At 39.7% G+C, this 16,054-nt stretch overlaps 1 protein-coding gene across 2 annotated transcripts; it reads right to left on the bottom strand.

Moving 5' to 3' along the window:
• Positions 1–8,519: 8,519 nt before the first annotated feature.
• Positions 8,520–12,656, bottom strand: bpgm (2,3-bisphosphoglycerate mutase). 2 transcript variants are annotated; one of them, XM_040026105.1, is made up of 3 exons: positions 12,510–12,656; positions 11,436–12,058; positions 8,520–10,249 (listed from the first exon to the last, which is right to left on the bottom strand). In XM_040026105.1, the coding sequence occupies exons 2-3, from the start codon at positions 12,034–12,036 to the stop codon at positions 10,074–10,076; spliced, it is 777 nt and encodes a 258-aa protein (XP_039882039.1). In that variant the 5' UTR covers positions 12,037–12,058; positions 12,510–12,656; the 3' UTR covers positions 8,520–10,073. The 2 variants fall into 2 exon arrangements, with proteins under 2 accessions (XP_039882039.1, XP_039882040.1); XM_040026106.1 differs by lacking the exon at positions 12,510–12,656 and adding an exon at positions 12,349–12,462.
• Positions 12,657–16,054: the final 3,398 nt, after the last annotated feature.

The following is a 16,054-nucleotide window of genomic DNA, read 5'->3' as shown; positions in this document are numbered from 1 at the left end:
CGGGGCATTCATGTGCATTTAAAAGGTAATTAGAGTTTCCAGCATCACAGATAAAATCATAGTTCTTGTAAAAGGTTGCCAAAGCTTATAATCTACAATCAACTGTTCAGCTAGATCAATCAACTGAAAACCAAAGCCCCCATTTTAGTAATAATAAAGCTGTAATCTGGCCTGCAGGGTTTCCCAAAGCTCACTAACGTCATACAGCCTGTGCCCAGTAACTAATTGCTAGTCTTTCTGGCTTAGAGAAAAGAACTGAGGGTTCATTTAAATGCACAGACTTAGATAAAATGGCTTCTTAGGCTGACACAAAGTCCTTCATTTATAGCACTTTAACAGCTTGCCACCTTATATTAACATCTGGAACACTAACTCCAAACAGCTGCCAATAAATCAAAATCCACCCTTTTTTCCTCCTCATGTAATTCTAACAAACTCATTCAGCATAATTTAAATTCATTACTTGATAATGTACACATTGTAGAGGCTTTCAGCAGTAACAAAAACAACTGTATAAACCGTGCACAGTTTTTGTGTCCACGGTGTCCTCCCACTAAAGACATGGATGCTAAGGTAACTGATGGTTCTTGGCTGAAAATGTGAGTGTGAGGGGGAACTTTTGTGTGTGTGAGTGTCTGGCAGTCCTGTAGGAACCTGTCTAGTGAAATCTTGCTTCTACTCCACTGTCATCACATTCCTGGCTGGTTAAAATAGCTGAAGGGCAGCAAATTATTGAAAAGTTAGGGGATAAACCAAAGCATAGATTTATAAATGGGCTGCTGCTGATCCCACATTTGTTATTGGAATAAGACTGCTCAAATCCAGTGCTCAGCATGCAATAAAATTATAGTTTTCCAAATGTTTGCTCTTTCTTTGGATGAACATGAAGTTGTCCAACTAGCCAATTGCTCCTAGGTGCCCTCCTACTGCTAGTAGTGTACAACACTTAGTCGGTCGCTGGGCCGTGCTGATTTAGAAAACATCATACCAATTTTTTTGTGAGACTGCAGCTGAAAGTCATGCACCCTGTACTGAAAATAGAAAATAAAATCAGTTTAGTCTTGAGCCAAAAAGACTGCAACTATCTTTAGGAAGCTCTAACCCATGACAAATAGGCATTCCTGTCTTTCACAATAGAAACAGAACAAGAGCCAGCACTGGGAGATTACATCACACTTTTTCACTTAAGGTCAAACAACTCTATTTTCTAGCCTTAGAAACAATCATACAATACATTATAAGGCAGTTCAAAGAAAGCTTAACCCCGGCTAGCTTTACTTTCATTCTTGGTCATATATGGTTATACTAAAGAGGGCCACTTCACTCTCATCGCTGTATTTTTGTTTCAAGATTTTCAGATCTGCAGAGGAGCCCACCAACAGTAAGCAGTGCATCATAATGGGACATAAGCATGTCACAGTTTAGTTTGTACTATGACCGGTACCATACACAGTCATTTAGACTTACAAACAAAATGAGCCAAAAGCGTCCCTTTCCCTGAAACACCCAAATCTGTTGAGTTTCCCAGGAAAAGGATGGCACTCTTTTAGACTTTACCCTTGTGGGAAACTGAACAGAGATTTATTGGCACCGAAAAACTGACACCCCCGTTTTGATGCTGGACTGAACCACCACTTACAACAACTGGCACTTTATATAATTACTGTATAATTTATCCATATCTTACTGATCTTGATTGCACTACTGTAAATGCTGTATAGACAATCATACTGTACAATACAATAATTATAGTTTTACAACTGTTTATTAATACTTGCAATTGTATATCTATAATCTGCTATAGCTTTTCATATTTATAACCATACGTATAACCTGTTCATAGCCTGTATATAGCTTGTACATTCACTTCAGTTATAGCCTGTACATACTTATTCATAACATACCTTCATACCGTGTACATTGTATCATATCTCTAATAGATCTATATTCTGTAATATATCTATATTATTGCTAATGTACTTTCAGGATGGATGCAAACTGCATTTCATTGCCATGTACTTGTGACGTGTGCAATGACAATAAAGTTGAATTCTATTCTATTCTATGCTTTTCTAATAGATTGCTTAATATATACATATAATCGACGGTGCTCTATAGAGACCAGAATTAAACAAGGACTTTCTCTAAAATCTGGAAGAACGAGCTAAAATTCAGCATTGGAGAAAAAAAGCTAAAATGAACATTATGTTCTCTTAATAACACATGCAAGTGCAGTTATTAGGAAATGTACTTCAAACAGCATAAAACACGTTTTTGTTGGGGACTATTTTCTGTCAGCACCAATTCACAATGATTATATTGTATACTACACATTAGCAATCAAGCAAAAGGCCTTGTATTTGTTTGCAACTACAGTACATTGTAGTGTTTTGCAAACCATGTGCTATACAAAGAAATAAATGATGGCTATTTGGTCAGATCAATGAGTCATTCGGTCAGATGCAGCATGAAAGGGAGTGCAGGGGAGAAGGTGGGTTGCAAAGCAGACTGGAGATTCTCAGAAACTGTGGCCTGTCTAAAGAAGTGCCCTTTATTAGGATTCACCTATTGGATGCACATCAGGGTATGAGTTGGGCTATCAGCTGATGTACGCTGACAATGACCAAAGCTTATTTGCCAGGATTGTGAATGAGGATGACTTTCTTTTCTGTGTGAACTAACTGTTAGACTCACTTGTCACTTGTTCACTAACTTAATTCTTCTCAGGGTCACAAGTGACAACCTGTTCATCACTCTCTCATAGCCTCATGGGATCAGAAGAGGTCTGAGCATCATAAAAGGTGGTCTGAATTATGGATTCTATGGAGCATCACGCAAGGACTGACTGAACTGAACAACTCAGAGATGTCTGAATGGTGAAGCAGGAATGTTTGGATGGGCTAACGCAAACATTGTCTCACTGGTCCGCTGATGCCAGTGAAGATCTCTATTTATAAAGTTTCAAATCTCTTGAGAGTTTTTAGACTTTATAATGTTTAAACTTTCTAATGTGATTGCCTTTCTTCCCAGCTTTTGTCTACACTGAGAGACATGCACTTAACAGCACAGACATTATTCTCCGAGTTCCCCATAACAGTGCTATCTGCAAATGGACAGATGATTTGTATAGTTCAGATTACCTCTAGGAATAACTTTTTCTATATTTTGTTATATATATTTTGGTTGAAGGCCCAAAAATATGTGGAAGCACTGATCACACTGGCACTTTAATTTAGATATATTTCTCCCGCTACTTGAGCACACTGCTTTCATGCAGCAAAAGAATCACAAAAAACACACTGTTCATGAATATTTAGCTTTATATGACTGGCTTGCATTAAGTCAGATGTAAAAAAAATCAAACTCTGACATTTAAAGCTAAACAAAACTGTGACTTCTGAGGGAATGCGTTTACTCCAATGAAACCAAAGACAGGCAGAATATGCAGGTACTTAGCCTAACTTAGCATAAAGACTGGAGGTAAAGGCTAAAGCAAGCCTGGTTACACCTAAACAAAAAAATCCCTTCTCATCACCTGTACACGTCACTAACTATATATTTATATGTCACTATTCATCTGTTCAGTGCACATGTCATATCTGTCTACACTGCTATTATTTATCCCAAAATGTCAACGGCGTCAAACCCTGTATATTTGTCTATAATTTAAACAGAAATGTCTATTAAACATTTACAGGTGTTGGTAGCTAACAGATTTTTTTACAACTTACAACAGCTCCTACCTTTCCCAGCCTTCATCTCAAGCTAAGCTAATCCTAATTTGGGTTTTTTCTTTTTCACAAAAAAGTCCCCCCAAATCATTATTAGGTACTCTATTGCTTTAAATGATGACAGCACAATCTTCTGCTACCCTGCAGCACTATGTCATGCTGCCACCTTACTAGTTCTAATATATAAAACCCAAACCAATAGTGGGAATTCAACCTGATAACTGGAGAGCTTTCTGAAGCAGCAATGAATGGCAAAACTTCACCTTTAAAGGAAGCCAAACAACCAGCTGCAGATCATGAGGAAGCACATTTTGCAAACATGGCATAAAGTCTACATCACAATAATATTCAGTCAGTGCTAATGTACTAAGTACATTAAAAGAAAGCCTGCAGGTCTCTGACATATTCAGATAGATGTGACTGAACACATGTACCTATAAAATTTTAAGTAATAAAAACAGTCCTGGAAAAACACAATAGTAACCCATGCCAGTGTCCCTTATCCAAAGCGGTTAATTCACAGTACGCCCACATGTTTGACTTCTTCGTTTCTGAAAGCCAACTTGGATTTAGCCCGAGAATCCCTCAAGTAGTCCATCGAAGCTCGTAATAAGTCTTATAAGCCTTTCACTAAAAGCCCCATAATTACATCAGCTACATGCTTCTCCTTTGGCTCTCCAGTTTTGTGTAAACACCATGTGCTGTTTGTATATTGTTGGCCTTTGTGATTACTGCCTTACTGATGGTGTCTTTACAGAGTGTCTCCAAATGTATCAGTCAGACATCAAAAAGAGCCTGAGACAGAGACTCTGTTCTGTTTAACACTGTTCCTAATGTGTGATTAACATTTGGTTTGGCATGTAAGAGAAAACTTCACATCTTCAATCAGGAAATGTTCACCACAGACAGGCACACAGCTGGATACTAGCAACTGCACAGCTCTGTCTCTATTGCAATGAGTCCAGCAATAACTGTGGATGCAAGAAAAAAAGGAAAATAAACTTTTCCAGCATACTACTCTTCTAAATTATGATCATTTTAGAGAAACAAGCCAGCAGACTTTATAGCTACATGTCAGTTACTGCTGAGATTGTTAACTCTGAGGGTGACAGATACTGTAAAGTAGCCGTTTCCCATTGTTTCCAGTCTTTGTGTTTTAGGTAGGCCTACAGTCACGAGGTCAGAATAACTATACATGAATATTTCTTTAATCGATTCCTTTGACTTGTATTCTGTCTGACTGGCTAATTGTAAGGTTGGTAACTGACATCATATGACTGTTTAATACCTGCCCAAAACTGCATCAGCTAAATATCTACAGCACATATAGGACGCGCTGCAGAAACTAAATCAAAAAAGACAGACAAGTTTCTCACTGAAGGATAAAAAAAAGTACTTCAACACATTTATATGTAGATAAACAGCTGCCAGAGAGGCGTTTGCAATCAATCAAGAAGCCACAGCTGCTTACTCCACATGACCAAACATGGTCACATTCAAAAAAGTCCATCACCAGGATACAAATCACACACAGTTTACAAGCAACAACATACTGTACTGGTGACCTTTTCTGTTGCTCATTAAAATATTTGTAAAAAGAGCCGAAAAGGAGTCTGTGCTGTTTTGTGGCTGTTGATGTGAAGATTTGCAACTATCTTGTCAGCTTTGTGCAAAGCGACAGGGGCCTTTAGTAAATTCGAGCCCTTCAGCTCTTGACTCTGCAGCACCGATTGGTTTTATTAAACAAATGGTTTATAATAGCTTATAATCAGCTGATGGAAATTGTTGTTTGATTGCTGATAAAACATTGCAAAGTGGGAGCGATCATTGACTGGAATGAAATATGTGTGGTGACACAATTCAATAAATAATCCTAATTCAAAGCCAAGTTATCGCTTCATCCTCAGCCGGGCACTCAATGGAAATAGATGCAGCTACGTGCACTCCCTGCTCCACATCCCATCAGCTCAGATGGCGTACTTGGCCTCCTTTTAAGGAAGTACACAGGCAGTGTTAGTTGTAATGTCCCTGCCATGGACAGAGATCGTGGTTTACTCAAGAAAATACCTGCTGCTAAACAAAGTGGTAACCCAGGAATAACTTATTTCCATTGTGATCACCGTGAATAAGCTTTCCAAAAATAGTGCTGGGAGGCAAAACCCAAACTGGAAGGGTGATTATTAAAAAAGACCATGAGAAAAAGCAGGACCCTTAAAATGATTCCTAACTCCAAATCATTCTTCTCTTGGTGTTGGGAATGCTATTTCTCCTGTATGGCAGACTGATCGCTGACAAATGACTTCATTAACATTAGTGCCACTAATGTTCACCCTTTAACCTCTTGTAATTTGCTCATGTGGAAAACCATTTCCTCTCCCATTTAGAGTGCCCCACCTGTACAACCAGAGACCATGCGGTGTGCTTTTCTTTCAAATCGCTCCACTGCTGAGGCACAAAGACCCGTTTGTGCTCACATTAAAACACCAGCAGCTGAATTTTTCCCGTATCACTTTCTCAGTTGGCAAACTTGATTCACAACTTTTTAAATGGCTGATTTTCAACTCAAACTGCAGCAGCTCCCATGTGTTCACACTCAAAAGACATTTTGTATTTCCATCTGTATCCAGACACAGTTGGCACCATGCAGACAATAGCATTTGGACTGTACTAATTAAAAAGGGGAAAAAAGTCATACACAGCTAAACATTAAACATAAATATCTGAATTGCTCTACTTTCTGAGAATGTGTTCTCTTGTACTTGTGCATACTGGATATGAAAGACTGGAAGTCCAATGCGTTAACAATATCTTTTACATTTTGTGCATACACAGCTGTTTTCACTTTCAGGATACAAAGTCATCCCGATTTCTGTAATCAAGATGGGTGAGTGAGAATGCTCTTTAAATCCAAACACATTTCCAGTCCCAGACTAGATCAGCCTCCGGTCACAAACTCGCACGCTGCAACCGAGTGTGGTCCAGCCTTTATCTGCAATACCATCTAAGGAATAGGAGGCCGACTTGGCATGTCCACCACAGCAAACAGTCTGTCCACAGCCAGCAGAGCAACAGAAAACTAAAACTGAATTATGGCTTCGACTTCTGTCGTTCTGTTGTACAGAAAGATGCAAGTATCTAAGCTTCATGAAAGGAGGGAGGAAAAACAAGAATATGGGCAGCTGAAACCACTTATTTGCAGAAGTCCCCGCCAGCAAATTGTACATGATTAAGCTCACAATTACTTCATGAAAAGGGATTGTGAGACTTGTTTTGTTTCTGTCACTCCTTGTTAGAGTTCTTTTTCTATGCAGCTTGGATCCAGTAGAATCAATTTTCTTTATAACAATGAAATTTCCTTTCTAGTATTAAAGATAAAAATATAAACACAGTGTAAAAAGATATTTCACATCAACTTCAGTTTTCATGATACCTCTTTCCCACTCTTGTCTCTGCTTGAGGATGTTAAAAACTTGTATTAAGGGGACACAATTAAGTTCTCCTAATATCTCTGTGTGGAAAGTCTCCCATAGAGATCTAAACATTTAGTTTCTTTAACAATGAATGTCGTGCACTTATATTTATGTTCTATTTCTTCAGTTTCATCTCTTTTCAAGCAATCTAGAATGAGGATGGCATGCTCAGATGTAATAATTAGTACTACAGAAGAAGTACAAAAGTGAGGCATCCATATAAAATATAACCTAACAAATCTTTTCAAGAGTCTTCTTTGGGGTGTTTCAAAATCTGAACCAGCCCGTCTTTTTGTCCTCACATCAAATGATACATGAAACCACTGCAAATTCAACAGTCATTAGCAGCTGTAAATATGTACTTCACTCTGATTATACAGTTTTTTCCACACAAGTCAGTCTAAATACAAAACACAACATCCCTATATGCCTGCGCTAATGACCTTGTGAAGCGACATCACACATTATGATTAAACTTACCAGGCCTGCAGACCAAAGCGGCTGGAAATCAGCAGGCACAGAGCGACCAGGGGTTTATAAGCAGAGCATGCAATGTGCAGCTCCGCCTGCTCAAGCTGCAAACTCACTGAGTTTCACAGGGTTGACATGTGTATGCACACAGGTTAATTTTAGGGATGTCTTTAAATTGCAGTGCAACTGATTCCTCTGGTTGATAAAGGTTAAAAATATTAAACATAGATTCAATTTTCTAACTTGCGCTTTCTTTTCTATGCAGTTCAGCAGTGCTGCATTATTGTGTGTAAAAAGCTTTCTGACTGAAGTGCAGTATTTGGCTTCTAGATGTATTGAGTTAAATGACAGATGTACTTAATGAGCCTGTCTGATTGTTAAAGGATAGATATAAACACGGTGGTCCATACATTAGCATATCAGTTAAATACATGTATTGCTCCTGCCACATAAGTTGGAATAAAAACAATCACATTGATCATTTCATTTAGGAGCATTTCCATCCAATTAGAGGGTTTCTCCCGGTCTCAGCCCCAGTGGTTTGGCCAAATTACAGAAAGGGTTGAGAAATGAAGAACCACTCTTCTGAGTCCATGTGCGGTAGCCAAACAGACTCAGTCGTTTATTGATTCCAGCGGGCTCGAGGCGACCGGAATCCAAATTGCGAGGATGTCTGCACTTCCAAAACAAGCATTATTGTTTATTTTCCCGATTTGGTTCAGTTGCTCCATCACATAATTTATAGTTGACTGTATATCAGGGCAACATCTGGAACACCCTTCTCTTCAATAATAAAGAGCAATCAGATAAAAACAAAGCTGAAAATGAAACATAACACAGAAATAAGTTTATGTTTTTGGAAAATTAGAATTCCATTTTATTCATCTTGAGAGTTTTTATTCAACTCTCAAATGGCAAGGTGAGAACAGCAGGGAGGTCATTAAGCTAGCTTACAGGAAATATAAATATATCAGTGTTTCTACCCTTTAGTACCTAGAAATGTTCAAAATGTATCCATTTTGCCTGTTGACCTAAAAAAACGGTTACGCCTTACAGTGGCAGCGAAACGCAAGAAACTGAGAACAAAAAAAAAAAAAAGAGACAACAATTACACACAAGACACACTTTACAACATATTAAAAACATTAAAGCAGTGTGAGCCACATATAACGGTAAAATAGTTCTGCTGTAAGACAATGTGCAAACAGTGACATCTTCTCTCATTACATAACATCAAATGGCCCATGTAGGACTGTAATTAAGAAATAAAAATAGCTAGTTGTCATACCAATATATCCATGAGTGTAAGTGTTTTGAACTCAATCTGTTATGTGTCAGAGTTGATGTACTGTTTAAAGCAGATTCTGCTGCATTGAGTAGGCCATTAAAAGGTATCAGTAACTTATCCACATTCAATTTCAGCATTTCACAGCATTTGAGTGGCTTTATTACCCAATTCTTGGAATGAATGGGCTGGTTTGTAATTTTTCTGAGGTAAGATTTCTTAATGGAGTGCTTTTATTCTTAAAGAGAACCTGTTCTGCTGATTTCCAGCTCCATATTCATATTTTTGGACTCTACACGAGTAGCTTTGCATGATTCACAGTTCAAAATAATCCCAGTTTATCTCACAGCTGGCCTTTGTGCCACACCTCAGTTCATCCACTGTATGAAACAAGACGTTTTAGTGTTTCTCCCTTTAAACCAAGTAGTCAGCGCTAGAGCCGTCCGCCTGAGATGGCTGTATAAAGAATATCCCTTCTCAATGACATCACAGAGAGGCCAGAGAAAAAAAAACTGTTTGAAACCAAGTGTTTAACTGATTTCAAACAAGTGAAGCCTGAGCTTTTTCCATCCATCAATGTAACAGCGCACACCTGAAGGTAAATAAGGAAAAGCATAACAGGTCCACTTTCAATAAAAGACCTGTTTCAGGTGCCGAATAAAAACTGAAGGCACAGGTTAGAAACCCTGTCACACAAAAACACCTTTAAGAGAGGAAATATATTTTGCATTTTAAGATTTTGCCACATCAGTGCATTGCTATGAATCTGTAAAGTAGAGTTACAGTGCAAGAAACCTAATAACTAAATAAATACATAAATAAAACCCTTAAGTGTTACCCAGCTGGCATTCAAGCTACAGACCAAGTGTCTTCTCAGTGCTTACACAAAAACATTTAGCACAACATTAAAACATTTACACACACACACACACATATCTCTGAACTTCTCCGTGTCCCAGTAGAATGACAATCTGTTGTTGCAGTAACAGACAACCTGTTATTAAATAAGGAGTTATTCAAGTTTGTTGAGTTTGGCATTTGCCATAGCTAATAAAAAAAGTGCTCAGAGGCAGCAAGAATGAAACTATATTACGTCTTACAACTATTGCAATGCGTTCAAGTTGTTGTTTTGGCTTTTCCCTGGTCTTCCACCTTTTTAATGGCTGCCTGAATCTTTTCCTGGTCTCCCAGCAGTTGTCGAGGTTTCACCGGCTTGAGGTTTTCATCCAGCTCGAGCAGCACAGGTATCCCTGTAGGTAAAGTCACGCTGGCAATGTCCTCATCTGATATACCTGGAGAAAGGAGGAGTAATATTCATCCAATACAAGCAATTCACAATAGGGCTGTTCGATATAACGATATATATCGGATGACGATATAAAAACGTCTATCGTTTCATTTTACGGTATTGTTTGTTTCGTGGTGTCGCAAAATAAACTGTTTACGGTAATATTTTTTCATCGTTTTGATGGTCACTGTAGTGGTTATATTAATTTCTTGAAGTTCTCTCTTACTCTTATATTTAATATAACCACACTACCGACGGACAAGCGCCTGTTTTATGCGTTGTGGTTAGCAACAACGACGGTAACACCATAGCGTGTCCGCTTGTTTATGTTCCACATAAACCTTTCACAATAAAGCTCAAGATCCTGTTGAGACTTTTCAAAATAAACTGAATCACGTGAAAGAGCAGATTATTTACGGATGAGAAGTAAAAAAGAGCCGCCAGGTGCTAAAAAATAAACCTTAGACTCAAACGTTAGAACAAGCTTTCCCCCGCAGCACGCCGTGTAATAAATACTCACAAAGAAAACGGCGGCCGTTACAACTTATGTCTAAAAATGCATAGTTTCGTGCATAGGTTAAAACACTCGACACCAGCTACATGACGCACAGCTGGAAACACTTCCCGCAAGTCGAGCTGCCCGAGATTCACAGAATTTACAGAAAATGTTACATTTTTGTGATTTATATCGTTATCGGACGATAGAATTCTTATATCGGGATATGAGATTTTGTTCATATCGCACAGCCCTAATTCACAACCATGACCAATTACAGTTTGCAGTCTTTTAGTTTGAATCATTGCTAGAGAATGAGATCATATTCAGCAAAGCTGTAATGTTAGTCTGCTCCAGCCTGCATGTATCCTCTGCTTCCTGTAATTATCTACAGGTACGGTAACACCCAATATGTGTCAAGTTACAGAGCGGGCAGTACAAGCAGGTTGATAAAAGGTCATAGTCACTGCAAATGTAACACAAACTCAGTGGCCTTTCGACAAGAGGTCGACCACTTTCCAATTCTGGAAGTGAAATAGGTCCTTTCCAATTCATTGACTCTGATGACCAGAAGCAGAAGACTGTAGAGTTCAGAGGCAGCTGCTGATTTCAACTACAGTATTGCAGGAATGCATTCACCCTACAGAGACAAAGCCTCAGCGAGCATTGTTTATGGCAGGTTATGGTAGCATACCTTCCAGGTGTTTCAGCAGGGCCCTGCAGCTGTTTCCATGAGCAGAAATGAGGACAGTCTTGCCCTTCCTTATCACTGGCACCACAGTGCTGTCCCAGTATGGCAGCAGCCTGTCCAACACCTCCTTCAGGCTCTCAGCTCGGGGAAGCTTCTCCTTCGAGACATCACATGTGGTGTATCTACGGTCATTGTAGATTTCATGGAAGTAAGGGTGGGATTCATCAATCGGGGGTGGAGTGATGTCATAGCTCCTTCTCCACAGCTTCACTTTTTCCTCTCCATGTTGCTGAGCCATTTCTGCCCGGTTGAGTCCAATCAGAGAGCCGTAGTGTCGTTCGTTAAGCCTCCAGGACTTGACAACAGGGACCCATTCCTGACCCATAGCCTCAATCACCAGCCATGCTGTCTGGATCGAGCGGCTAAGTATGGACGTGAACACGATGTCAAACTTGTATCCCTGCTCCTTCAAGAGCCTTCCACAGTCCTGGGCCTCCTTCACCCCATTCTCACTCAGCTTCTGGTCCACCCAGCTGCAGAATCGGTTCTCTTTATTCCAGGCCCCTTCTCCATGTCTCAGCAGAAACAGTTTGTACTTGGACATCCGGAGAGTTTGCTGCAGGCACCTGCACAAATTCAACAGAAATTAACAAAGAGGCAATGTAGAGAGCAAAGTAAAGATTTGACACAGATGCAAAAAGGATCTGTGTCCAGCACACGTTTGTGGAGCAGGGACCTCTTTTAGGGAGAGCCAGCAAAAGGTCACAGGTTGTTTTTAGCCGGCTGAGAGTTAGCTACAGCAGATGCACTCATTAACCCTTACTCTTTATTTGCTGAAGATAAAACAACAATTAACGATAGCTAGCCAGCATATAAGCACTTTTTTGTCATGTTACTGTAAAGCTTTAAAGCTAACCTCAAAGGATGGGCGACGATACCTAAAAGAGCCCTAACCCTGCCTGTTATGGCCGCTTAAACCGACATAAAGAGAGGATTAATATATTTAAAAACAGAACTGTAAACTTTGAGGTTTCTCATCCCAAACTGATGGGAACATTGTAAAAAACGTCGTCTTACCACGTTAGAATATTATATCCGGCTAAATGTAGCTGGTACACCCGTTAATGTTGACAGCAGTACACCACAGGCCAAGCACGGTAGCGTCCCCTGGACGTTGTCGATTGACAGTCCAGCCGTCCAATAGGAACGTCGAATATCACACACAGGCGGTACTACTGCTGAACGTTATGCCTATATAAGGAGCAGCTGCAAGCGTCAGACTCGTTCACTGTGGATAGAGAAGCTGGGAGAAGGCGTTGTCTGTGTCACAACCGTAGACGTGTTTCGATTACCGTGTGAAAAAACAGACCAAATTTAAAGTTACTCAAGAGTAACGACATTGTTCTTTGGTCTATCCGGTTCTTCAAGCTCTATTATATAAAGTAAGCTAGCCTACTGGGAAGCTGTTATGGTTCAGTCTGGATTTTGCTGACAGATTATGAAAAATACAGGCACTGGGTACAGATGGATAAAAGCCCCCCCTGCTCATCCTCCAGGGCAGACACACCCACAATGAGGAAGTTGAAATTTGTATTTATTTTGTGCATTCACCTATACATCATATAGGTGTTTTCCATTATCTGACATCTCTGTATGCTAGATGTTTTTTTGTTTTGATTTTTGCATTTTAGTCTTTTTGTCATAATTGTGTGTTTCAGTGTTGTTTCTTCACATAGTTTTTGTTACTTTTCCTGTCATTTTGCTTCTTTTTGGTGCCTTTTTCTCATTGTCAATAATAATAATAACATATACTTTATTAATCCTCATGGGGAAATCCCTGTCTGCATTTAACCCATTCACTCTGTGAAGCAGTCGGCAGCCTTTGGGCGCCCGGGGAGCAGTGTGTAGGGACGGTATCTTGCTCAGGGGTACCTCAGGGTAGTCGTTCAGTGGATTTGATTCATGGGTATTAATTTGACTCCTGAAACAGTGTCTGATAATGGTTAAATTGACCAAAAATTGTTAGCCATATCTCAACTCATGTTCCAAAATGTAATGACTTAGCTTTTTGGGACCAAACAATTAATGTCCCTGATCTGTTTCCTGTTGTTGATAAGCAAAATGCTTATCAACATTTGTATAGGCCCTTTAACACTCTCTGTCCACGTCATTAGATGTAAATGTTTGACTGCTTTTGAATGCAAATATTTAATAAACACATCAGATGGCAGCAACTCAGTATGTAGTATGTATCTATGAGTATGCAGACATGGTAAAGATGACCTGCTGAAGTTCAAACAAAGAGAAAGGTGACATAAATTATAATGTGGCATCCTCTGTACACCACCACAGTGGATTCTAATTTAAACAGTAAAGTTGTGATTAATGTGCAGACTTTTCACTTTGATTGATAAATGGTTTTAACAAAACTTTAACTAACTTTGACTGGCTAACAAAATTTTAAATACAAGGGCTGTTTTTAACATTCAGATTAAAACTGTTTGCAGTCATTGACTGCCTAAAGTCTAGAAGCCATTGACATCACCGTATGCTGCATTTCCTTCAATTCATTTGCTTCAATGGCAGTTGAAACAATCGAGTTTCTTTGCAACAGGAAACAGTTGCTTTTGCAGTATGCTTCGGTAATTTTCCATTTCCACTGTGATGAGGTTTTTTTTTTTTTTTGCTGCATTTGACTGAGTCTGAGCAGAGGGTACAACACAACTTTGCTAAGTTGAATGAATTCAACTTAGCACGGAATCAACTTTAAATCAGAATCAGAATCGTGTTTATTGGCCAAGTATATGTGCAGACACAGATGGAGGCTCTCAAGCACAGCAATGTAAATCACACGCACACATAAACACACACACATAAACACACACACACACACACACACACACACACATTACACATGCATACACATACATACACAAAGCTGTGTAAACCAGCTGTAAATAACCAATCTAAACTTATATACATAGAATACAGAAATGAAGTGGAATGAATACTACAGAATGTGCATAAGGTGCAGTTTCAGTGGGAGCAATGTGACAATGACCGCAGTGTAGAACTGGATCAGCAACTCCTGCGGAAGACTGTACTTCCCCAGTTGTCTCAGGAAGTACATCCTCTGCTGGGTCTTTTTGAGGATGGAGTTGATGTTGGTCTCCCGCTTCAGGTCCTGGGAGATGGTGGTACCCAGGAACTTGAAAATCTTCACAATCGACACAGAGCTGTCAGATAAAGTGAGGGGGGGGGGGGGGGGGGGGGGGGGGCAGAGTTGAGGGATGTCTCCTGAAGTCCACTGTCATCTCTACAGTTTTAAGAGTGTTCAGCTCCAGATTGAGCTGACTGCACCAGAGTACCAGCCGCTCAACTTCCTGCCGGTATGCAGACTCATCACCATCCTGAATCAGGCCAATGACGGTGGTGCCATCTGCAAACTTTAGGAGTTTAACAGCCAAGTTCTTGGAGGTGCAGTCATTAGTGTAGAGGGTAGTGGTGAGAGGACACATCCTTGAGGGGCACCAATACTGAGGGAGTTTGGAGGAGAGATGTTCAGGCACGATGGTGTTAAAAGCTGAACTAAAGTCCACAAACAGGACCCTGGCATAAGTTCCCAGGTCGAGGTGTTGCAGGATGTAATGCAGCCCCATGTTTACTGCATCATCCACCGACCTGTTTGCCCGGTAGGCAAACTGCAGAGGGTCCAGCTGGTGGCCTGTAATGTCCTTCAGATGGGCTAACACCAGTTGTTCGAAGGATTTCATGACCAAAGACGTCAAGGCGACAGGTCTGTAGTCATTCAGTCCTGTGATGGATCTTTATGCACTCTATTACTTCCAGTCTGATGGAAAAACATAGAATTTGTTCCAATTTCTTTAGTTGGCCTGGCACAGAACCTGAGACATCCATCTGTACAGAGGAAGTCAGGAGCAAAGTACAACAGTGAGTGCCTACAGCCATCTGTACGGTGGACTCTGTCATTGTTTCTAGCTGCATTTCAGCCAGTGGTGTTGGGGATCTTCTCAACATTGAAGGAATAAGAAATGCAGATTTTGAACTGCTATAAATATCACCTAGAAAGCATCTCATTGAGAACAGGCTCAACATTATTGAAGCAGCATAGGATCAACATTGACAGAGAACAGATCAAAAGTCAGCCAACATCCAAAGAAGAGCTTTGAATATCCTTCAAGCTGAGGAAGTGTTACCAATGACTATTTAAAGAAATTAGAGGAAAAGATTTTTGCACATCATTGCATATGAATAAAAATGTATTTTTAAAGAAAAAATAAGCATTTGATGAAGTTTGGATGCGATCATGCTGACCTTGGGTTCTTTTCTATTGTTAATGACTGATGCAAATTGTTGGGTGTGACGCATGAACTCGGAGAGGAGCCTTAGAGTTTGAGAACCATTAGGCTAATACAATTTCCAGAAAACCTTGTTAAAAATTATGAGTTGCACGTGACGTCTTTTTAACACTACAATAAATTCTGGATAAAGCAAATGTCTAACATATCAATTCACTATTCTGAAGTTTATGTTGATAAACACACAGACTATAAGCGTGATTCATTCTTAAACAGTACTGAAAGGAGAACAATGATTTCTGA

Source organism: Simochromis diagramma, unplaced genomic scaffold (assembly GCF_900408965.1).
Source record: "Simochromis diagramma unplaced genomic scaffold, fSimDia1.1 OVJJ01000293.1, whole genome shotgun sequence".
NCBI classification, from domain to species: domain Eukaryota; kingdom Metazoa; phylum Chordata; class Actinopteri; order Cichliformes; family Cichlidae; genus Simochromis; species Simochromis diagramma.
The sequence above is the reverse complement of the archived record's forward strand: the minus strand, read 5'-3'. Positions and strand labels throughout refer to the sequence as shown.